The following is a 22,644-nucleotide window of genomic DNA, read 5'->3' as shown; positions in this document are numbered from 1 at the left end:
GTTCGCCAGCTGACAAATGCTGTTCTTGAAGTGCAGCTCACGCGCGGAGAGTAGCAAAGTAGCTTCAGCCAGGGATTTTTTTTATTTTTATTTTTTATCCCGTTTACAAATGTGACATTTTTTAAAGATATAGTTTGGCGTTTTATGGTACTAGCAGATGGGGTCTTGAACGAGATGTTGGGTGGGACTCACTGTTGAATTGGACGTTTCTAAAGCCCCCCCACTCCTTCCCGTTTGGGTAAGTTTCAGTCTCCGGCAGCGCTGTATGCTCGCTCTTTTGTTTCATATGAAGGGCCTAGCAAGTTAGCTTAGCAAGTTAGCTAACCACGAATAAGTCAACGAGGGTAGTTAGCTAGCTATATTCGCTAGATGCATCACTCCGCCGTTATGTGCGGGGAGATCGATCCCCAAAGCTGAGTGGCACTATATCCAGCAAATTGTCAAGTATTGTATTGTATTATGATAGACACCAGCCATCCACCCATTGTTTCACAATAAGCTAACGTTGCCATATCAGCTACAAATGAACTTGTCATGTCAGATCCAGCGCAGAGCATTAGCTAGCTGGATAAGTGCAGTTTGTGGTACGCGGCTAACTACCTAACTTTGGCGTAGCACATCGCGAACTGGCTACATTTGATAACCAGAACAGCACTTATCCTGTTTACTATGTGAAGGTATCATGTATGGTTAATGTAATAACTAGCGAAGTAGCTAGCTAGCTGTTCTTGTAGTGGCACGGATCATCCTTCACATTTGACTGAGTGAAGACACACAAATGTAGGTAATACAGGACTAATGGGTCGCGCCTGTCAGCTGTCATTCCAGCTCCGGTGAGTTTAGCTCATTTACGTTAACTAGCTAAACATAAATGTACGTTCTATTCGTTTGTAAGAAGGCAGAGGGTTTCGAAGCCATCTGTCAACTTGTTATTTTCTCTTAACACTATTTTGGTGTATTTCCAGCAAACACTTTTCTGATTTGACCACTTTTCCCAACTCAGCTTGGTCACTACACGCTAGTGCAATTTGGTTGTTCAGTATTGACTCATTTGCATAACTCGCGCGACACTAATTTACACTAATCTTCAACAGTACGGAAAACTGAGTGAACTTTGACAGCCAACGGAAACGTTAGCGAACCTTTTAGGTTTTAGGTCTGACTTGTAATTTTGAACACTGAAAGTTTGCACTTCGGAGATTTTACTGAAGATGGGCACATTTAACTTTCTAGTTAGCAAATTATCTAATCTTTTTGATATAGCTAGTTGATAAATTACTATGTATCTAACGTAACGTTAGCTAGCTAGAAAGATAAAGCCATAGAAAGTTAAAATCCACTGCTGGCGAATGTGTTTCTGGATGATGGAACCTATCCTGGAGACCTGACGTTGAATTGCATAGTATTCAACGTCGGGCATAAATGAGGGTTTGGATCAGGAAAGTTTCCTCTCATTAACGTTACCTCTACAAGCCAGAACCTTGATTAACATGATATGTTAACTTACTTTACCGGTTGTCTGTGCGATTGGTCCTTTTGGGGGTAGGAATGTGAATCAATATATCCACAAGAAAGTGTAATTACATCAACTTTTCAAGTGCTGGTAGTTCATTCAGATTTATCACCTGAACCATATAAACATGTGCATGAGCTCAGCAAGTATGCATGTGCTTTGAAAAGTTGACACTTTACTGTGGATATTTTGTCTCCTATTCCTACCTGCAAAAGGACCAACCGCATGCACAACCAGTAAAGTAAGTTAAAATATAATTGTATTTAACATTCTGGCTTGTCTTCCACCCGTAAGAGGAAACTTTTGATCCAAACGCTCATTTATGCCTGACGTAGAATTCAAAGAAATTCATTGTCAGGTTTCCAGGCTAGATGGAACCCAATCTTGACCTATATCCAGTCATGTTCCCACTGATGTCAGCAAAAATGATTTCATTGTCAACTTTTCTGTATTTCTGCTCAATTTCAGTTGCTATGGAGCAACCACATGGGGACTCAGATTTACAGCCCCAAGACCTCTCTTCCACCCGTAGCCTCCCTGCTGCTATAGACCTGACCAGAAAAGGTGAGGATTGCCTCGTGAAAGTCAACTCCATGAAGGGCCTACAGGTGGTCAAGCCTCCAAGCTGGTACCCAGGCTCTGGGAGCAGCAAGGGACTCTCCTTCCCAGAAACTGACCCCAACCACAGGCTTCAACCAGGAGACCAGATCCAGCCGAATGATGCCTTCTCCAACACTACAGTCACGCTCTCCTATGTAAGCAGGTCTCATATCTTTTCCACTCATGACTCTCTCTCTCACCATTCCTCTCTCTACGGCGTACCATCAATCAGCAAGTTCTCAACAATGGATGGCTACCTGCAGCAGATGGACAGGCCTCTAAGCTTAGCGCCTCAGTCTGAAATGTTTGACTCTATGCCTCCAGCCCAGGTGATGGCTGAGAATGTGGCAGGGGTGTGTCTGATGCAGCAGTGTCATGAAATCAACAGCAGTCGAGTTGCCAGTAATGGAAGAGTGGAGAAATACAATCCTCATCAGAGAGCGAGTTCAATGGAACACAGTCTTTCTCAGGACGCAGACAACAATGCAGGACTGCAGAATGGGAGGAGTAGTAGCAGCAGCAGCTGGTCTCATTCTGCAATATGTATTGATTCCTCTCCAGAGCCTCTCATTACAGACATGGAGGAGGAAGGACAGAGGGCTGACTCAGAGGTTCTCTTTCTCATCTCATCTAGAACGGAGGAGCCTGTCCTCATCCAGGACAGCATGAGTCCCAGGGACCTGTGTTCTCATAGTAGGGAGTATATCAGTCCTCTGGAGGACACGGTCTCTCCCTCTGCTACCTCACTGGATGACGTAGAGAATGTGTTCATTCTGCCGCAGGCCTCCTGCTCACCCAGCTTTGAAAATGATGGTGATAATGCATCAATGTTAGATACCAGCAAGGACTACCAGCAGCCAGGACATAAACCCAAGGCAGATTCAGAGCCTATTGTTGACTTGACAGAAGACAAGAGCACTCTGCCAGAGGTTTTAGAAAATAAACCAAAGGAGACGACTGCTTCTCACTTGAATGGTAATGCAAAGGCAGAGCAGAGGACTTTTGAGAGGAAACAACTCCCCCCTCGCTCTGGCAGGGGAACTAGGTTAGAGGCCATAGTGATGAACATAAACCCTAACTGGTATAAAGTATCCACTAAGAAGCCCAAGGCCTCAAAGACCCAAACCCAGCCTCCGACAAATCCCCAGACTCAGAGCAGTCCATCTAAAGCCGATGTTAGTCCTAACAAACAGACCTCATCTGTAGGGAAGAAGAAAGTCCAGAATAAAGCAGCATCTAGCTCAGAGGGAGAGACTAAAGTAAAGGCAGCCGCAACGAAAGGCCGGATGGATAGCATTAACAGGAACACAGACAGTTGTAAAGAGTCTACATCAGATTCTGAACACACCTGTTTTTCCAAATATCCACACAACCACAGCACATCTCCAAAAACCTCCAGCCCACCCTTTGCTCCAGTCAAAGATTCGGAGAAGGAGTCGGCACACAGAGAGTCAGATCCCGAGCGCTCTGAGGTGGATGTAGTGACTGTATCACCGCCACTTAAAACATCTCCAAAAAGCCCTGGGAAGCATAAAGCGAAGACTGCATGCAGGGAAGCATCTTCTCCCACAGCCAAAACAGCGAAGGCGACCCCCGCTCCCAAGAAGAAACGGAAGAAACCCAGACTGGGCAAGTTTTCCTCTATTTTCTCCCCTCAGGAGCCTGAGATAAAACTGAAATATGTCAACTACAAGGAGGAGAAGAGGGATATGAGGAGGGACACATTCTCTCCTTTCATCCACATGGGCCTTAAACCCTCCTCCACCTCCCCTGCCAACTGTACTGTCATTAACTACCCTGAGGAGGAGAAGCCCAGGCAGAAAAAGGGTCAGGGGCAGCAGCAGGCTGGAGGCTCAGGGTCTGGGGGTTTCATCCCTGGGGCTGTACCCTCCACCTCCTGCCTCCAGCTGGGCCGCATCTCCACCCATAGCCAATACCACAGCTCCCTGGTCTGCTGCCTCTGTAGAGGCTCGGCTAACGCCATGGACCTGGGGGACCTCCACGGACCCTACTACCCTGAGGGATACAGACCCAGCGCTAAACCCCCTGCTAGGACCCCAGGCCTCAAAGAAGAGGAGGATTTCAGTGACTCTGACTCGTCCTGCAGCATAAGAGGCCGGGGCAGAAAGTGTGCTCGGCCCCCGGGGGTACCCTGGCCCCACAAACCAGGTCCACGGCTGAACCAGGATGGCCTGCTGGGGAGGTGGACTAGCGACAGCGACCCTTCAGGCAGCCCTGCAGCAAAGAGGGCCAGGATTGAGAACGGGGCTGGGGTTACATCTGAGGCTGCAGTAGAGGACTGGTACAGCCCCCCTGTGGTGCCTCTAGACCAGTTTGAGTACTGGCTCCACGAGGACTGTAGCATCTGGTCTGCAGGTGTGTTCCTGGTGAAGGGGAGGGTCTACGGTCTGGAAGAGGCGGTCAAGGTGGGTCAGGAGACGGTAAGTTTAAATCCTGCAGCCCAGGAATAGATGTGTCTGTTTAATTGAGTCTCTATTGATTTATGATTGGGGTGTTTACGTTGTGTTCGGAAAGTATTCAGACCCCTAGACTTTTTCCACATTTTGTTACATTACAGCCTTATTCTAAAATGGATTACATAGTTTTTTCCCTCAATCTACACGCAATACCAAATAATGACAAAGCAAAAACAGTTTTTTAGACATTTATTAAAAATGGAAATATCACTATACATACGTATTCAGACCTTTTACTCAGTACTTTGTTGAAGCACCTTTGGCAGCGATTACAGCCTCGAGTCATCTTGGGTATGACGCTACAAGCTTGGCACACCTGTATTTGTGGCTTTTCACACATTCTACTCTGCAGATCATTTCAAGCTCTGTCAGGTTGGATGGGGCGTGTCGCTGCACAGCTATTTTCAGGTCTCTAGAGATGTTTGATCAGGTTCATGTCCAGGCTTTGGCTGGGCCACTCAAGGACATTGAGACTTGTTCCGAAGCCACTCCTGCGTTGTCTTGGCAGGTTTTCATCAAGGATCTCTCTGTACTTTGCTCCATTAATCTTTCCCTGACTAGTCTCCCTGTCCCTGCTGCTGAAAATCATCCCCACTGCATGATGCTGCCACCACCATGCTTAACTGTAGGGATGGTGCCAGGTTTCTTCCAGATATGACGCTTGGTATTCAGGCCAAAGAGTTCAATCTTGGTTTCATCAGACCAGAGAGTCTGGTTTCTCATGGTCAGAGTCCTTTAGGTGCCTTATGGCAATTTCCAAGCAGGCTGTCGTGCATTTTACTGAAGAGTGGCTTCCGTCTGACTACTCTACCATTTAAAAAGAAGAAAATGTTCTTAACCTTTTATTTAACTAAGCAAGTCAGTTAAAAACAAATTCTTATTTACAATGACGGCCTACCGGGGAACAGTGGTTTAACTGCCTTGTTCGGGGGCAGAACGACAGATTTTTACCTTGTCAGCTTGGGGATTTGATCCAGCAACTTTTCGGTTACTGGCCCAACGCTCTAACCGCTAGGCTACCTGCTGCCCCAGATTGGTGGCGTGCTGCAGAGATGGTTGTCTTTCTGGAAGGTTCTCCCATCTCCACAGATGAACTCTGGAGCTCTGTCACAGTGACCATCGGGTTCTTGGTTACCTCCCTGACCAAGGCCCTTCTCTGATTGCTTAGTTTGGCCGGGCGGCCACCTCTAGGAAGAGTCTTGGTGGATCCAAACTTCTTCCGTTTAAGAATGATGAAGGCCATTGTGTTCTTGGGACCTTCAATGCTGCAGACATGTTTTTGTTACCCTTCCCCAGATCTGTGCCTCAACACAATTCTGTCTCTTAGATCTATGGACAATTCCTTCGACCTCATGGCTTGGTTTTTGCTCTGACATGCACTGTAAACTGTGGGACCTTTTATATAGACAGGTGTGCCTTTCCCAAATCATGTCCAATCAATTGAATTCACCACAGGTGGACAATCAGGTTGTAGAAACATCTCAAGGATGATCAATTGAAATAGGATGCCCCTGATCTCAATTTTTGTCATTATGGTGTATTGTGTGTAGATTGATGGGGGAAATATATTTCATCCATTTTAGAATAAGGCTGTAACGTAACAAAATGTAGAAAAAGTCGAAGGGTCTGAATACTTTGACTGCACTGTATGTAGTGTTCTTTATCTCCCATAGGGAATATGTCTGTTTTAGCCATATTTTTACAATTTGACTTTTATCATGTTTTTGTAGAAGTATCAGACTTCTGTTTAGCAATGTAAAATATTATAGCAGCTTGTATTTTGGTCTTGGCCTGTAACACAACACAACCAACTAATTATATTTTGTGTTTTCAGACATGTTCTCGCTGCCATAGCCCGGGTGCCACGTTGGGCTGCTTCTTCAAAGGATGCCTCAACAAGTATCACTACAGGTGTTCTCTACAGTCAGGTGAGTCTCCCCCTCTGCCTTGTCCCCATTCCTAGCTTGGGACCCTACTACGTCTGCTTAGTAATGGGCCCAGTTCCAATACTTGTGCCAAAGAAGGGAGGAGGGAAGGATGGCATTTGGAAGCATCTCAACCAGGCATCCAGGACTAGGGAGTATACTGGGTCTTCACATAAGTCTGCCATGATTCTAATGCAGGATTGTGTGTATAGTCACTTCCTGCTGTGTTGACACCTATTAGTTCTCCAGCCAGACACTAGCTGCTACAACATCTGACTGATGGCGCAGAGTACTTCTAGTAAACATTACCCAGCCTAGTCTAGCAGCCGAGACAAGGGTATATTCATCGGGAAGCAAACGGGCTGAAATGAGGAGGAACCTGAATTTCTCCAATAAGAAACACTTGTTTTCGTCTTTCCGTTGCAAAACGTTTTGCTACGGATTGCACCGTAGCAAATAAACCCCAAAGGGCGTTAGACTACAGAGGACCCGCAGTCTGTTGCGTGCCAAGGCTTTCAAATGGGACGTGGTTGCAGTCAGCCCAAAAGTTTGAGCCACCTCAAGACTACGAATATTATCAGTCACTTTCTGAGACGTGATTCATCATAATGTTGCTTTATATCTGTATCTTATTCAGACATCCAGCCTTGTTCCCTGATTGTCTATTTTATGTGCCGAATGCCATGTTGTGCCACAGTCTGGTAGAGTAGTGTTTCAGTTGAAGGTTAGGCCTAATACTGTGGTTCAATAACAGCAAGGGCACCCCAGCTCCACGGACATGCCCTGTATGTTCTGTAAATGGCTGTTTTAAGCGGAGGTGTTTGTTGCAAGCTCTCTCTGTTACAACCTATCCCTATCTGTAGCCTGTTGGTGTGTGGTTCGGCTACTGTTTGCTATTGAGCCATCTGATGAATCGCTGTCTTTATTGATCCAAGCATTCTTCTCCCCACAGACTGTGTCCTCAATGAAGAGAACTTCTCCATGAAATGCACCAAGCACAAGGTATGAATGGTTGATTAATTGAAGCGACTGCTAGGTTTGATCCTTACTAAACCGATCTCTCGCTCGTGTGTGTGTGTGTGGTTGTCAGTGATTTCAGTCTCACTGTATTGTACAAATATTGTCTTTGTGGAAGAGTTGAAGCTGGCAAGAAGCCAACAATTTCGCAATCCTCCATTTTACGATTTACTCGCTAGAATGAAGTATGGCTTCAGTTCAGCATTGACTTCTTCCACATTTTGTTGTTACAGCCTGAATTGTAAATGGATTAAATAGATTTGTTTTCTCACCCTTATATACACAGTAACCCATAGTGAAAACATGTTTTTAGAAGATTGTGCACATTTATTGAAAATGAAATGCAGAAATATGTTTATTTATTCACACCCATGAGTAAATACTTTGTAGAAGCACCTCTGGCAGTGATTACAGCTGTGAGTCTTTCTGGGTAAATCTGCAAGAGCTTTCCCCACCTGGATTGTGCATCATTTGACCATTTATTATTTTCAAAATTCTTCAAGCTCTTTCAAATTGCTTGTTGATAATTACTAGACAATCATTGTCAGTTCTTGCCATAGATTTATGTCGATTTTTAAGTCAAAACTGTAAGTCGGCCACTCAGGAAAGTTAACTGTCTTCTTGGTAAGCAACTTCTTGTTTTAGGTTATTCCCAGTCTGGCCCTCATACCATCATGGCCACCTAATCATCTCCAGCTTCCAATTGGCTCATTCATCCCCCCTCCTCTCCCCTGTAACTATTCCCTAGGCCGTTGCTGTAAATGTTCATCTTACCTGGTTAAATAAAGTATTGTCCTGCTGAATGGTGAATTAATCTCCGTGTTTCGTGGAAAGCAGACTGAACCAGCTTTTCCTCTACTATTTTTTTCTTCTTCTGAGCTTAGCTCCATTTTACGTTTCTTTTTATGAAAAACCTTCCAGTGTTTAACGAATACAAGCATACCCATAACATGACGCAGCCACCACTATGCTTGATCAATATGCAGAGTGGCACTCAGTAATGTGTTCATGTATTTGGCCAAAACATAACACTTCTGTATTCAGGCCTATTTGTTGTGCAGCGTAACTTTTTAATGCCTTGTTGCATACAGGATGTATGTTTTGGAATATAAATGTGTATACTGTACAGGCTTCCTCCTTTTCAGTCTGTCATTTAGGTTAGTATTGTGGAGTAACTACAATGTTGTTGATCCATCCTCAGTTTTCTCCTATCACAGCCATTAAACTATGTAACTGTTATAAAGTCACCATTGGCCTCATGGTGAAATCCCTGAGCAGTTTCCTTCCTCTCCGGCGACTGAGTAAGAAGGACGCTTGTATCTTTTGTGGTGTAGTGAAACACCATTAATAGTGTAATTAAAAACTTCACCATGCTCAAAAATATATTCAATGTCAGGTAATTTTTTTACCCATCTATCAATAGGTAACCTTTTCAAGCCATTGGAAAACCTACCTGTTCTTTGTGGTTGAGTCTACGTTTGATATTCACAGCTTGATAGAATTATCTATAAGGTCACCCAATGTGTGGGGTACAGAGATGAGGTAGTCATTGTAACTTATGTGACTTGTTTAGCAGATTTGTACTCCTGAACTTATTTAGGCTTGCTGTAACAAAGGGGTTGAATACTTTGATTAAAGACATTTCAGCTATTTGTTTTTAATTAATTGGTAAAAAAAAATACACATTGACATTATGGGACCTGTGAAATAAAATCTCAATCCATTTCAAATTCAGTCTAACACAAGATGTGAAAAAGTAGAGGGGTGAATACTTTCTGGGGGCACTGTACACAGTTCTAGAAAAACCAGAAGGAATGAACACTACACAGTTCTAGAAAAACCAGAAGGGATGAACACTGTACACAGTCCTAGAAAAACCAGAAGGAATGAACACTGTACACAGTCCTAGAAAAACCAGAAGGAATGAACACTACACAGTCCTAGAAAAACCAGAAGGAATGAACACTGTACACAGTCCTAGAAAAACCAGAAGGGATGAACACTGTACACAGTCCTAGAAAAACCAGAAGAGAATGAACACTGTACACAGTCCTAGAAAAACCAGAAGAGAATGAACACTGTACACAGTCCTAGAAAAACCAGAAGAGAATGAACACTACACAGTCCTAGAAAAACCAGAAGGGATGAACACTGTACACAGTCCTAGAAAAACCAGAAGAGAATGAACACTGTACACAGTCCTAGAAAAACCAGAAGGGATGAACACTGTACACAGTCCTAGAAAAACCAGAAGGAATGAACACTGTACACAGTCCTAGAAAAACCAGAAGGAATGAACACTGTACACAGTCCTAGAAAAACTAGAAGGAATGAACACTGTACACAGTCCTAGAAAAACCAGAAGGAATGAACACTGTACACAGTCCTAGAAAAACCAGAAGGAATGAACACTGTACACAGTCCTAGAAAAACCAGAAGGAATGAACACTGTACACAGTCCTAGAAAAACCAGAAGGAATGAACACTGTACACAGTCCTAGAAAAACTAGAAGGGATGAACACTGTACACAGTCCTAGAAAAACCAGAAGGGATGAACACTGTACACAGTCCTAGAAAAACCAGAAGGAATGAACACTGTACACAGTCCTAGAAAAACCAGAAGAGAATGAACACTGTACACAGTCCTAGAAAAACCAGAAGGGATGAACACTGTACACAGTCCTAGAAAAACCAGAAGAGAATGAACACTGTACACAGTCCTAGAAAAACCAGAAGGGATGAACACTGTACACAGTCCTAGAAAAACCAGAAGAGAATGAACACTGTACACAGTCCTAGAAAAACCAGAAGGGATGAACACTGTACACAGTCCTAGAAAAACCAGAAGGGATGAACACTGTACACAGTCCTAGAAAAACCAGAAGGAATGAACACTGTACACAGTCCTAGAAAAACCAGAAGTAATGAACAATGTACACAGTCCTAGAAAAACCAGAAGAGAATGAACACTGTACACAGTCCTAGAAAAACCAGAAGGAATGAACACTGTACACAGTCCTAGAAAAACCAGAAGGAATGAACACTGTACACAGTCCTAGAAAAACCAGAAGGAATGAACACTGTACACAGTCCTAGAAAAACCAGAAGGAATGAACACTGTACACAGTCCTAGAAAAACCAGAAGGAATGAACACTGTACACAGTCCTAGAAAAACTAGAAGGGATGAACACTGTACACAGTCCTAGAAAAACCAGAAGGGATGAACACTGTACACAGTCCTAGAAAAACCAGAAGGGATGAACACTGTACACAGTCCTAGAAAAACCAGAAGAGAATGAACACTGTACACAGTCCTAGAAAAACCAGAAGGGATGAACACTGTACACAGTCCTAGAAAAACCAGAAGAGAATGAACACTGTACACAGTCCTAGAAAAACCAGAAGGGATGAACACTGTACACAGTCCTAGAAAAACCAGAAGAGAATGAACACTGTACACAGTCCTAGAAAAACCAGAAGGGATGAACACTGTACACAGTCCTAGAAAAACCAGAAGGGATGAACACTGTACACAGTCCTAGAAAAACCAGAAGGAATGAACACTGTACACAGTCCTAGAAAAACCAGAAGGAATGAACACTGTACACAGTCCTAGAAAAACCAGAAGAGAATGAACACTGTACACAGTCCTAGAAAAACCAGAAGGAATGAACACTGTACACAGTCCTAGAAAAACCAGAAGGAATGAACACTGTACACAGTCCTAGAAAAACTAGAAGGGAATGAACACTGTACACAGTCCTAGAAAAACTAGAAGGGATGAACACTGTACACAGTCCTAGAAAAACTAGAAGGGATGAACACTGTACACAGTCCTAGAAAAACTAGAAGGGAATGAACACTGTACACAGTCCTAGAAAAACCAGAAGGGAATGAACACTGTACACAGTCCTAGAAAAACCAGAAGGGATGAACACTGTACACAGTCCTAGAAAAACCAGAAGGGATGAACACTGTACACAGTCCTAGAAAAACCAGAAGGAATGAACACTGTACACAGTCCTAGAAAAACCAGAAGGAATGAACACTGTACACAGTCCTAGAAAAACCAGAAGGAATGAACACTGTACACAGTCCTAGAAAAACCAGAAGAGAATGAACACTGTACACAGTCCTAGAAAAACCAGAAGGGATGAACACTGTACACAGTCCTAGAAAAACTAGAAGGGAATGAACACTGTACACAGTCCTAGAAAAACCAGAAGGGAATGAACACTGTACACAGTCCTAGAAAAACCAGAAGGGATGAACACTGTACACAGTCCTAGAAAAACCAGAAGGGATGAACACTGTACACAGTCCTAGAAAAACCAGAAGGAATGAACACTGTACACAGTCCTAGAAAAACCAGAAGGAATGAACACTGTACACAGTCCTAGAAAAACCAGAAGAGAATGAACACTGTACACAGTCCTAGAAAAACCAGAAGGAATGAACACTGTACACAGTCCTAGAAAAACCAGAAGGAATGAACACTGTACACAGTCCTAGAAAAACCAGAAGGAATGAACACTGTACACAGTCCTAGAAAAACTAGAAGGGAATGAACACTGTACACAGTCCTAGAAAAACCAGAAGGAATGAACACTGTACACAGTCCTAGAAAAACTAGAAGGGAATGAACACTGTACACAGTCCTAGAAAAACTAGAAGGGATGAACACTGTACACAGTCCTAGAAAAACTAGAAGGGAATGAACACTGTACACAGTCCTAGAAAAACCAGAAGGGAATGAACACTGTACACAGTCCTAGAAAAACCAGAAGGGAATGAACATTGGGATTGGATTTCTCCAGCCCTTAGCCACTGCGAGTATTGTACAGTACACTGATCTACTTTCAATGTTACATTTTTACTTTCACTGGGATTTTGTGTGTCCCCAGAACAAGTCATTCAAAGGCCCTCCTGGGAACAGAAGAGATGACAGGTGACACAACCAGGACACAGACTACACATGGTCAGTGGTTCTGTTACGTTATACACAACAGCACCACCTCTCTTCTGGTCTTTGTCCCCACAAAATACAGCATTACTGACCTGTGTGTGCGAGTCACACATCATACATTATTGTAACATTCTTTAATAACAATGATGGTAGTGGGGCATTTCTGTGTATATCCAAATCATGAAGGGCTAAATGTTTAAATATCTTTGTTTGGAAACATGAATGTGTTTCTTTCATTTATTTATTTATTTATTCCGTTCCAGGGTGTTCCGCAGGGTTTCTCCTAGGAGCCCGGTAACCATGGCGACACTGGAACACTGTCCTCTGATTTGAAAGCTGGCTTTCTACTCCTCCTGCTACTTGTCCTGTTGCCTTCAACAAGTGATACACTGCGCTGCACAAACTATGCAGAAGACCACGGCTGTCCTAATGTCCTGTTACCTCTGTCCTTCTCATGGGACTGGACAGGTTACGGAGGCTGCTAGATGGGCCAATGACTGAACAGAACAGAGGAGTTGGGTGCGGGGCCCAAAGCCAAGGTCACCATTAGAAAAGAGATGTGTTCACGTCGCTTACAGTGGCATGCTAAGCATGTGCTATTGTTTTGTAATTATTTATTATTAGGAAAAAGGATTCTCCCTTTTTTTTTCTTTTTTTTTGAAATGTTGACAATACAATTGGAGATATTTAATTTTATAAAGATTTGTAAATATGTGATTTATATATTGCTTATTTATTTTTGGGGAATTTTGTTGCTTTTGTTTTTGCTTTGCAATTGACCTGGAGGTGTGTTTGTTATTGAAGGCCGGTTGGGTCGTGTTATTTGACGGGTCAAATAGGGTTATTTAACCTGTATGTTTTTGACACGCAACGACCCGAGCAGACTTCCATAGTTTGTGTGTGTCTTAAGTTATTAGTAAGAACCAATGCTAAATATTCGACTTGGTAGAGGAAGTGATGGTCGGATAGGGGTGGTGTGGAGACAGTACTGAATGGTCTAGTTTTTAGATCAACCCCAAGTTTCTCTACAGAACCATTTCTGATTACAATACAGGTACTTGATAATATCTATTCATAAAGACCATACTTTGCTACAAGACTCAGTTGACAGGTTTATTCTTGTGATGAAAATAATACCGGATTCATCTGATTTTAGTTCTGATTTACAGTAGGCAAGGTGTGCATTTCAACTGATTTTACTTGCACTATGTTTTGTAAGCACATTTGTATAGTGGATATGAAGAATTGAGGGAACTGTAGCTTGTGTGTATTGTTCATTCATCCTGTGACTACTTCCTCTAAAGAGGATGGAAGTTGCTGAAAGCACTTTGGAGAGGCACTTGCCGTGGCTGCAGTATTATCTCCAAAGCGGACTCACCTTGGCCTGTAGCATCTAATTCAGGCACTGCCCCACATAGTTGTTGGTATCTTCAGTAGAGAGAACTTGTTCATCTGTTTTCATTCCATTGACACCATTCCTGTATTTATCTCACTGACACAGCTGTCTGAGACTGAAGTGATTGGTCCACACCTTCATTACCGGTCATCTGCTCTTGGCTTTCCTCTTCTGTTTTTTTACTGAAGAAATTATTTTTCTTCTAGAATTACATTTACAACGATAATGCAAGCCAATACTGCCAATAGCTTACACATGCATTATTTGTTTGAACAGGGGCACATGCTAGGACCATTCAACCATCACATGATGTAAACTGACTTGATTTTAGATGACCTCTGTTGTCTGTAGAATTCCAACAAGTATAGGCCGAAGCGCTACAGTCAGTCTAGTTTCTAACCATCGACCACATTTTGGGCTTTACATCAACCTTTACCAGGTAGCTGTTGATTTGGTCAGCATGGTCATCTTCAACCTTCTCCATTAACCTGTCTGAAGTCGAACCCTCGGCTGAACTCTCCTAAAGCCTTAGCACTGCTACTAGACCTCTAGATTGTCCTACTCATCTTCACCAGCTTTGTTGCAAAGACAAATCAGTGGGTGTCCAGTACATTGCCTTCTGTTGGACATCCACACAGCTAACCAGGGCAGCTCGAATGCTCCTGCTGCTGCAGATGTAAACCAAGCAGGTCTGATAGACTGTACATTTAGAGATGTCACTGTGGTTGGTTAATGTAGGTTGCGCTGCCTGGCGGTTAGTTTCTATGTGTACTTTTCCATAGTGAAAGCAGGGGCAGTGCTGTTCTATCTGAGACCAGTGAAGTCTACAGGGAGACCGAACAGCAGTGACGGTGAATGTTACAGTAGGCCGCTCCCCGGGAGAGGATTCCTCACACAGCAGGAGATACACGTGTGTGTCTACCAATATCCACATTAGTATAGCACCTAGAATGAAGCAATGTATTGGGCATGAATTCTAAGTGGTATGACTATTGGAATGTAGCTAGCTACACATAAAAACCTCTTCTTACCTCCATATCTGGTTATATTGTGCCATCTGTCGTTTATGTATGTACTGCAGTGAAACAGATTTAGTCAAATACTTAGCAAAATGAGCGCCAAACGCTCTGCTGTTCCTTATTGTCATAGCTGCTTTATTTAATCAAACTGATGCATTGTACCAGATGGGGCATTTGGATTGTTATTTTCATGGTTGTAAAATGGGTTTGGTTTGTAATATTGTTTTCATGTCTAAATCTCAGGGCTGGGTCTCAATTATTCAAATGATTTGTGTTTTTGTTCTGACCTATGAAATGTTATCACACATTGACTGGAGCAATGCTAACAGTAGCAGGATATTGATCATCACAGCAGAGGCTATGTGTTGGCTACTATAACCTTTTCTTTACAGTCTACTGGTTAAACCTGTTCTTGATACAGTTGTCAGTCAGTTGTGTTATGGGTAACGTTTGACAAGGCTGCCAATGTCACTTCTTTCCATCTTTATTTTAAGGTGACTTTACAGGTGTTATTTTGTACCGTGTGGGTTTACCCCTGGCTAACAGAGCTAGATGTAACTGTAAAATAAATATTTTGTTGCACCCTTTTTTTTGTGTGTGTGATGGCCTCATGATTTTAAGAGTTATAGAGTATAGACAACCAACTGTTCAAACTTTACATTTTCTTATACTTACCATAGAACATGAATCTTCATATTATTGCAAACACACTGCTGGTGCAACACGGTACTGTGTGCTGTTGCAGTTGCTAAATGGCCTGTGTTGTGATGAAATAGCTAGAAATGTAAGAAGAGCATGTCCGTATCTCCTGCAGAATACTGGGACATCTGAGTCCAGGGAACAAACTCACACCGGCATTCATTCCAACCACAGTTTTAATTTTATTGTCGACTAAATCAGAGCTTACAGGGAAGACGGTTGTATTGCAAAGACATACTCAGACACGAGTTCTTGCGCTGTGTTGCCCTACTCACTAAAACACCACAAGTCATGATGCCGCATCAATATGTCACTGTACAGACAGACAGGAACTCCAATACACAAGTTGCAACACATTACATCATGATAGCTTTGCAGAAACCTATTTGTCCAACTCATCTATTGGCTACAACGATGGTCTGCAACCCAGGATTTAGCCTTAATGATTAGTTGAATCAGGTGTGTTGGGATAGAATAAAAGCCTGCACACCTAGCGAGTCCCCAGCCCTGTGCATCGGGACTGGAAGTTGTTTTGTCAGAACACAATAAGGTCATAGGTTGTCACAAGGTGTAGTAATCTCACTACCCAAGACACTGACGAAAGGTCAGTGGAGTTTTTCACCCTTATGGATAAGGTGAGGATTTGGGGAGGGTAAGCTGATCCTAAATCTCTGCCTGAAGCCAACTTCTACCAGGAGGGTGATTGAACAATACTTCAACTAGCTACAACCTTTATTGAACAGTTCATTGTTGGAAGATCTCAAACCTCAGAGGGAAAATAACTTTACTGACTGTTACACGACATTCATACACCCAATTATGAAGAACAGAATACTACAGCTTGTGACAGCAAAACATTTTTTTTTTATACAATTGTTTTCCAGCACATACAGATTTATGCAAATATGTCTGGAAATCACAACACACATTTAATTTTTTATCTTATTTCTGACTTTAAAATGACTAATTCATCACTCTTGTGATGTTTTGCTTGGCAAGGAAGTGAGAAATCCTCTCCAGATGTCCCTTGCAACTTCTCAAGACTTGGCCATTTAGAAGCTACACACTTCATCAAAAATGCATTATTTTGAGAACTACAGTATCTAAACTATTCTAGAAAATCTAGGATTCCCAGGCTCAGTAACTTAGCTCTAGATCCTAGTTCTTATTGGTGAGATGGAAACACAACATCAACAGCATACAAACACAACACATTGAATAAAAATGAACTATTATTGTTTTGTCTGGTATTGAGCCCTAAGATGTCTCAAGAGGTCATAAAACCAATATTTGCTTCAGGGCATAATGCAAGAAATTGTGCTACAGCTAAATTCCACATTACAACAATCTTGACATAACTTTTTGTAAAGCCAGTTAAAATGATTCATAAAGATATGTTTTAGTTACTCATCATGCAATTGTTTTAAGATGTGATTGTGTACTTCACTATATTTTCAGCTTGAATTTAAAATGCTAAATAATGATCAAAATCCAAACAATACTCTATTCATCAGCATTAAGACATAAAAAAAGAATCAAATAAATTGATTAAAATGTGTAAAAATGAAGTAGATATGTGTGTGTTAAGGTGCAGGGATAAAGTGTTGGAAATCATTTAGAGTTATCTGTCATCTTGGCTTGCTGCGGCAGAATAAAGTTATCTGTAAAATACATTAATCTAAATGGTCACACTATTTGGATAGTCCCATATAGATTATCTACAGATGGTCATACTATCAACAAACTCTATGTTGATAATCAACTGCTTGCTAAGTTTGCGCTTAGGGTTAGGTTTAGAATAAGGGTTAGGATAAGGGTTAAGGTTAAGGCTAGGGTTAGTGGATAGCAAGGTTGGGGTCAATCTATTTGAATTCCAGGCAATTCAGAAAGTAAACCAAATTACAATTCCAAATGAAAAGCAGTGAAGAGAATTGGAATTGGAATTTCAGTGTACTTCCTGAATTGATTGGAATTGAAATGGAATTGACCCCAACCCTGATGGATAGTTAGTTGAAATGTATTGTCTACATCTACAAACCACCTACTTGGGACTATCCATATAAAGTGTTACTAACTTAATGCCTTACACTTCTCCATCTGGTGGCTTTGAATGATCCAATATTAATGTGTAGGACATCATCGGACTAAATCTAAATCATAAACTGGAGAGAGAATACGCCATGCAACAAGTACTATTAAACACAGTAATTTTCAAGATCCAGTTGTCGCAACAGTATTCATTTTCCTGTTCAAAATGTGTTGCAGAAGACCATGTAGAGATTTGGCACTAGAGCGTCCAAAAACCTTTACTAAAATGAGTCAAACACAAAACACCTAAAGCTAATCTGGTTATTTAGAATTTAAATAAATAAAGTAAATCTTAAGGCAAAATAAAAATCCACCTAATCATATTTCCAATCCATACACATGGAACATACAGTGATACATACATTCATACATACATACTGTACACACACACATACATACTTTGTACCAGAGTTCACATTGCATTACAGTAAACATCAAAACTGCTGTTCATTTTGATGATATTCTTTCATTGAGGAACATTTTACAAAGTATTTCTATCAGCTAAAAACTCTAATCAAAAGAACATCTCTTCATCTTTTGGCTTTTTCATAAATGGTTCCGCCATGCCAGTTCTGAAGCTCTTTTTTCTCAATTCACCTTCGACTTCAGTCTTTTTGGGGGAAATATATTGCTTTAAGAAATACATTTTGGTTTTCTAATGATACTGTCTGAATACCAGCATTTCAGATCACAATGTGTTTTTCAACCTCTCCGTGTCTTGTCTGTCAGTCTTGGTTGGTTGGTTGATCGTTCAGTATGTTGTTCATTGAGTCTTTGCAGTCTCTATAAAGATTTGCCATCTCTGTAAAATGACTTATCACTGGATCTCTGACTGGATCATTTTACCCTAAGACCCCAACCGGAATCATCAGGAATGTCTTGAGTTGATCCCTTTTTATTTGGCAAAATGTTCATTCATTCATTCATTAAATGTCCTTGCATTTGACCCTGTTCTCAATTTTTTTGTGTGTGACGATAATAACGTATAGTTATAGTATAGTATGTGTCTGTGTATGAGTATACATAGTATGTATGAAAGTGTGTGAATATTTGTATGTAGTGCATTCAGAAAAGATTCAGACCCCTTGACTTTTTCAACATTTTGTTACGTTACAACCTTATTCTAAAATGGATTTTTTTTTAAATTCCCCTCACCAATCTACACACGGTACCCGTTAACGACAAAGCGAAAACAGGTTTTTACCTGTTTACATAAGTATTCAGACCTTTGCTATGAGACTCGAAATTGAGCTCAGATGCATCCTGTTTCCATTGATCATCCTTGAGATGTTTCTACAACCTGATTGGAGTCCACCTATGGTAAATTCAATTGATTGGACATGATTTGGAATGACACACACCTGTCTATATAAGGTCCCACAGATGACAGTGCATGTCAGAGCAAAAACAAAGCCATGAGGTCGAAGGAATTGTCCGTAGAGCTCCGCGACAGGATTGTGTCGAGGCACAGATCTGGGAAAGTTTCCCAAGAACACAGTGGCCTCCATCATTCTTAAATGGAAGAAGTTTGGAATCACCAAGACTCTTCCTAGAGCTGGCCGCCCGGCCAAACTGAGCAATCGGGGGAGAAGGGCCTTGATCAGGGAGGTGACCAAAAACCCGATGGTCACTCTGACAGAGCTCCAGAGTTCCTCTGTGGAGATGGGAGAATCTTCCAGAAGGACAACCATCTCTGCAGCACAGTCAGGCCTTTATGGTAGAGTGGCCAGACGGAAACCACTCCTCAGTAAAAGGCACATGACAGCCAGTTTGCCAAGAGGCACCTAAAGGACTCTGACCATGAAAAACAAGATTCTCTGATCTGATGAAAGCAAGATTGAACTCTTTGGCCTGAATGCCAAGCGTCACGTCTGGAGGAAACCTGACACCATCCCTACTGTGAAGCATCATGGTGGCAGCATCATGCTGTGGGGATGTTTTTCAGCGGCAGGGACTGAGAGACTAGTCAGGATCAAGGGAAAGATGAACGAAGCAAAGTACAAAGATCCTTGATGAAAACCTGCTCCAGTGCCCTTAGAACCTCAGACTGGGGTGACGGTTCACCTTCCAAAAGGACAACGACCCTATGCACACAGCTAAGACAATGCAGGACTTGAACCCGATCGAACATCTCTGGAGAGACCTGAAAATAGCTGTGCAGCGATGCTCCCCATCCAACCTGACAGAGCTTGAGAGGATCTGCAGAGAAGAATGGGAGAAACTCTCCAAATACAGGTGTGCCAAGCTTGTAGCATCATACCCAAGAAGACTCGAGGCTGGAACAAAGTACTGAGTAAAGGGTCTAACTAATTATGTAAATGTGATATTTCAGCTTTTCATTTTTAATACATTTCCCCAAAATTTCCAAAACCATTTTTTTGCTTTGTCATTATGGGGTATTGTGATGTCATTATGGGGTATTGTGATGTCATTATGGGGTATTGTGATGTCATTATGGGGTATTGTGATGTCATTATGGGGTATTGTGCGTAGATTGATGAGGGGGAAAACAATTGAATCAATTTTAGAATTAGGCTGTAACGTAACAAAATGTGGAAAAAGTAAAGGGGTCTGAATACTTTCCGAATGTATGTATGTATGGATATGTGTGTGTATATGAGTGTAGGTGTCTGTACGTGTGTGTGTACTGTACGCAGTATTTCAGTCCTTCTCAGGCCCGTCTCGCACATACATCTCTCAGACACAGATCTCTATAGGTGTAGCCACCAGCATGCGTCCTGGGGGCTGGTTGTTGTTGCTGATGCTGTCTCTGGGCATGCGTTCATAGCTGTTAGTAGAGGATACGGAGCTGGTGGTGGAAACAGACACAAAATGGTGTCCTCCACCTGATTCCATCATCCCTGCCTTCGTCCCCCCAATCCCCCTCTCCACAGACACAGGAGACAGAGGAGAGAGAGGAGACAGAGTCTGCTGTTTCATCCTCTCCACCAGCATGTCTTCATCGTCCTCCCCAGACGAGGACGACGTACTGCTCCCTTCCCCCTCCACCCTCACCCCTCCTCCTCTCTCCCTCTCTCTCTCTCCACCCCTTCCTCCATTCCCGTTGCTGTCTCCATCCAGCATCCAGCTGTGGCTAAAGTAGCCAAACACCTCTTTAACAGAGCAGCGTCGGTCCTGCTCCACAGAGAGGAGCCTGCGGAACATGCGGAGGGCCTGCTCTGTGAAGCGGCGCCACTGCGAGGGTACGGCGCCCGTGCGGCGCCTCTGCCAGCGTGTGAACTCCTGGTAGAAGGAGTCGGAGGGCAGGGCCTTCTCCCAGGGGAAGTTACCGGTCAGCATGCAGAAGAGGAGGACGCCAAAGGCCCACACATCAGTGCTGTAGTCCACGCAGAAACCCTCGTGGCGAGACGCGTCGCACAGCTCCGGAGCCGTGTACGGGATGGTACCGCTCACCTAGGAGGAGAGGAAGAAATAGTATTTGTTTATTGATGAGGAAGATTTCATTCTTCATTTAATTTGGCTCCCATGAGGTCTGGTCTCTTTTATGATATACTTGGTGGTTTCTGCATCTCAAACGACACCCTATTACCTATACAGTTTGCTACTTTTGTCTTTTTAAATAAAGTTCATGTGATTTGACCCACTCACACGTTTGACCGGCGACCCAGCGCGGCGTGTCATGCCGAAGTCGGACAATTTGACCTTGCGGCACTCGCGGTCGAAGATGAGGATGTTCTCAGGCTTGATGTCTCGGTGCACCAACTTCTTACAGTGAAGATAGTCCAGGGCGATGGCAACCTGGTGCACACAGCGCTTAGCAACTGTCTCCGGGAGACCAACCTGGATGGAGAGGGGAGGAGGTTAGAAAACAATATAAACCGCAAAGATGTTTGTAATGACAACCGCTATAAACATGTTATGAAGCACTGGAACCTGGAACCTTACGGGCAATGTGACAAAAGCTATTATAAACTGTCATTGAACATTATTAAGAGCCAATTCATGTTTACAACAAACCCTACATAGCCATTATAACAGAACATCCCAAATATGCATCCCTGTATTTCTGTCTCTGTGTACCTGTGGAGGGATGATGTCGAAGAGATCCCCGGACAGGGCATACTCCTGGGCAAACACGTAGTAGTCGTCAGTCTCGAAGGCGATCCCAAACATGTTAATGATGAAGGGACAGGGGGAGAGGTAGAGAGAGATGCTGTACTCCCTCAGGAACGACTTCAGCTTGGTCGTCTTCTTCCTCAGGAACTTCAGGGCCATCTTGGTGCCTGAGGGGATAACAACATGTGAGAGATGAATGATTGTAATAGTTGATCATGCTACATGTAATCCTGGATATTTATGAACTGTAGATTAATGGACAAGTGAATGATCCTGTTAAATGTGTGTATCCTCAAGATCAAATCTAGTGTGTGTGTGTGTGTGTGTGTGTGTGTGTGTGTGTGGTGTATGTGTGTGTGTGTGTGTGTGTGTGTGTGTGTGTGTGTGTGTGTGTGTGTGTGTGTGTGTGTGTGTGTGTGTGTGTGTGTGTGTGTGTGTGGTGTGTGTGTGGTGTGTGGTGTGTGTGTGTCCTCCTCACCTCTGATCTTGTGTATGACCAGGTCTACCTTGCCGTAGGTGCCCTTGCCCAGCTCCCTGATGACATCATAGTACTTGTTGGTCTCTAGCATCTCCAGGTTCTGGGCTGCGATCAGCTGCAGTTCCTCCAGAATGTCCATGTTGCCACGGGAACCCAGCGGAGAAGAACTCATACTGGGGACCAGGTCAGGGGGATATTAAGGGACGGACAGGAACAGGTGACAGGTTTAGGGGACTGACACACGGGCAGGACTGGAGAGGTGGCTAACGGCTTGTATCACTGAAGAGGAGAGAGATATAGAAACAGGAAAACATTTTGTTAGTGGAAAATACATCAAACATGCAAAGACATTAACAGCTTATACAAAAAAAAATGACATTTTGTTTT

At 42.8% G+C, this 22,644-nt stretch overlaps 2 protein-coding genes across 3 annotated transcripts; one reads left to right on the top strand and one right to left on the bottom strand.

Moving 5' to 3' along the window:
* The first annotated feature begins 21 nt into the window (after nucleotides 1-21).
* On the top strand, nucleotides 22-15,502 carry si:dkey-94l16.4 (transcription factor 20). 2 transcript variants are annotated; one of them, XM_038974698.1, is made up of 6 exons: nucleotides 22-238; nucleotides 1,982-4,539; nucleotides 6,425-6,518; nucleotides 7,468-7,517; nucleotides 12,439-12,512; nucleotides 12,764-15,502. In XM_038974698.1, the coding sequence occupies exons 2-5, from the start codon at nucleotides 1,987-1,989 to the stop codon at nucleotides 12,484-12,486; spliced, it is 2,745 nt and encodes a 914-aa protein (XP_038830626.1). In that variant the 5' UTR covers nucleotides 22-238; nucleotides 1,982-1,986; the 3' UTR covers nucleotides 12,487-12,512; nucleotides 12,764-15,502. The 2 variants fall into 2 exon arrangements, with proteins under 2 accessions (XP_038830626.1, XP_038830625.1); XM_038974697.1 differs by having other exon boundaries at nucleotides 1,982-4,554.
* Nucleotides 15,503-20,399: 4,897 nt separating this feature from the next.
* Nucleotides 20,400-22,429, bottom strand: bsk146 (brain specific kinase 146). Its single transcript, XM_038974813.1, has 5 exons — nucleotides 22,258-22,429; nucleotides 21,744-21,946; nucleotides 21,312-21,503; nucleotides 20,750-21,116; nucleotides 20,400-20,698 (listed from the first exon to the last, which is right to left on the bottom strand). The coding sequence occupies exons 1-5, from the start codon at nucleotides 22,427-22,429 to the stop codon at nucleotides 20,400-20,402; spliced, it is 1,233 nt and encodes a 410-aa protein (XP_038830741.1).
* Nucleotides 22,430-22,644: the final 215 nt, after the last annotated feature.

This window comes from Salvelinus namaycush, chromosome 35 (genome assembly GCF_016432855.1).
Source record: "Salvelinus namaycush isolate Seneca chromosome 35, SaNama_1.0, whole genome shotgun sequence".
Lineage (NCBI taxonomy): Eukaryota > Metazoa > Chordata > Actinopteri > Salmoniformes > Salmonidae > Salvelinus > Salvelinus namaycush.
This window is presented reverse-complemented; position numbering and strand designations above follow the sequence as displayed.

Bases quoted from the DNA above. Each gene is read 5' to 3' on its own strand.
- si:dkey-94l16.4 (XM_038974697.1), top strand. From the start codon at position 1,987: ATGGAGCAACCACATGGGGACTCAGATTTACAGCCCCAAGACCTCTCT. The intron at 4,555-6,424 runs GTAAGTTTAAAT...TTGTGTTTTCAG, and splicing joins TCAAGGTGGGTCAGGAGACG to ACATGTTCTCGCTGCCATAG. The intron at 6,519-7,467 runs GTGAGTCTCCCC...TTCTCCCCACAG, and splicing joins CAGGTGTTCTCTACAGTCAG to ACTGTGTCCTCAATGAAGAG.
- bsk146 (XM_038974813.1), bottom strand. From the start codon at position 22,429: ATGAGTTCTTCTCCGCTGGGTTCCCGTGGCAACATGGACATTCTGGAG. The intron at 21,947-22,257 runs GTGAGGAGGACA...TTATCCCCTCAG, and splicing joins GGTCATACACAAGATCAGAG to GCACCAAGATGGCCCTGAAG. The intron at 21,117-21,311 runs GTGAGTGGGTCA...CTCTCCTCCTAG, and splicing joins CTGGGTCGCCGGTCAAACGT to GTGAGCGGTACCATCCCGTA.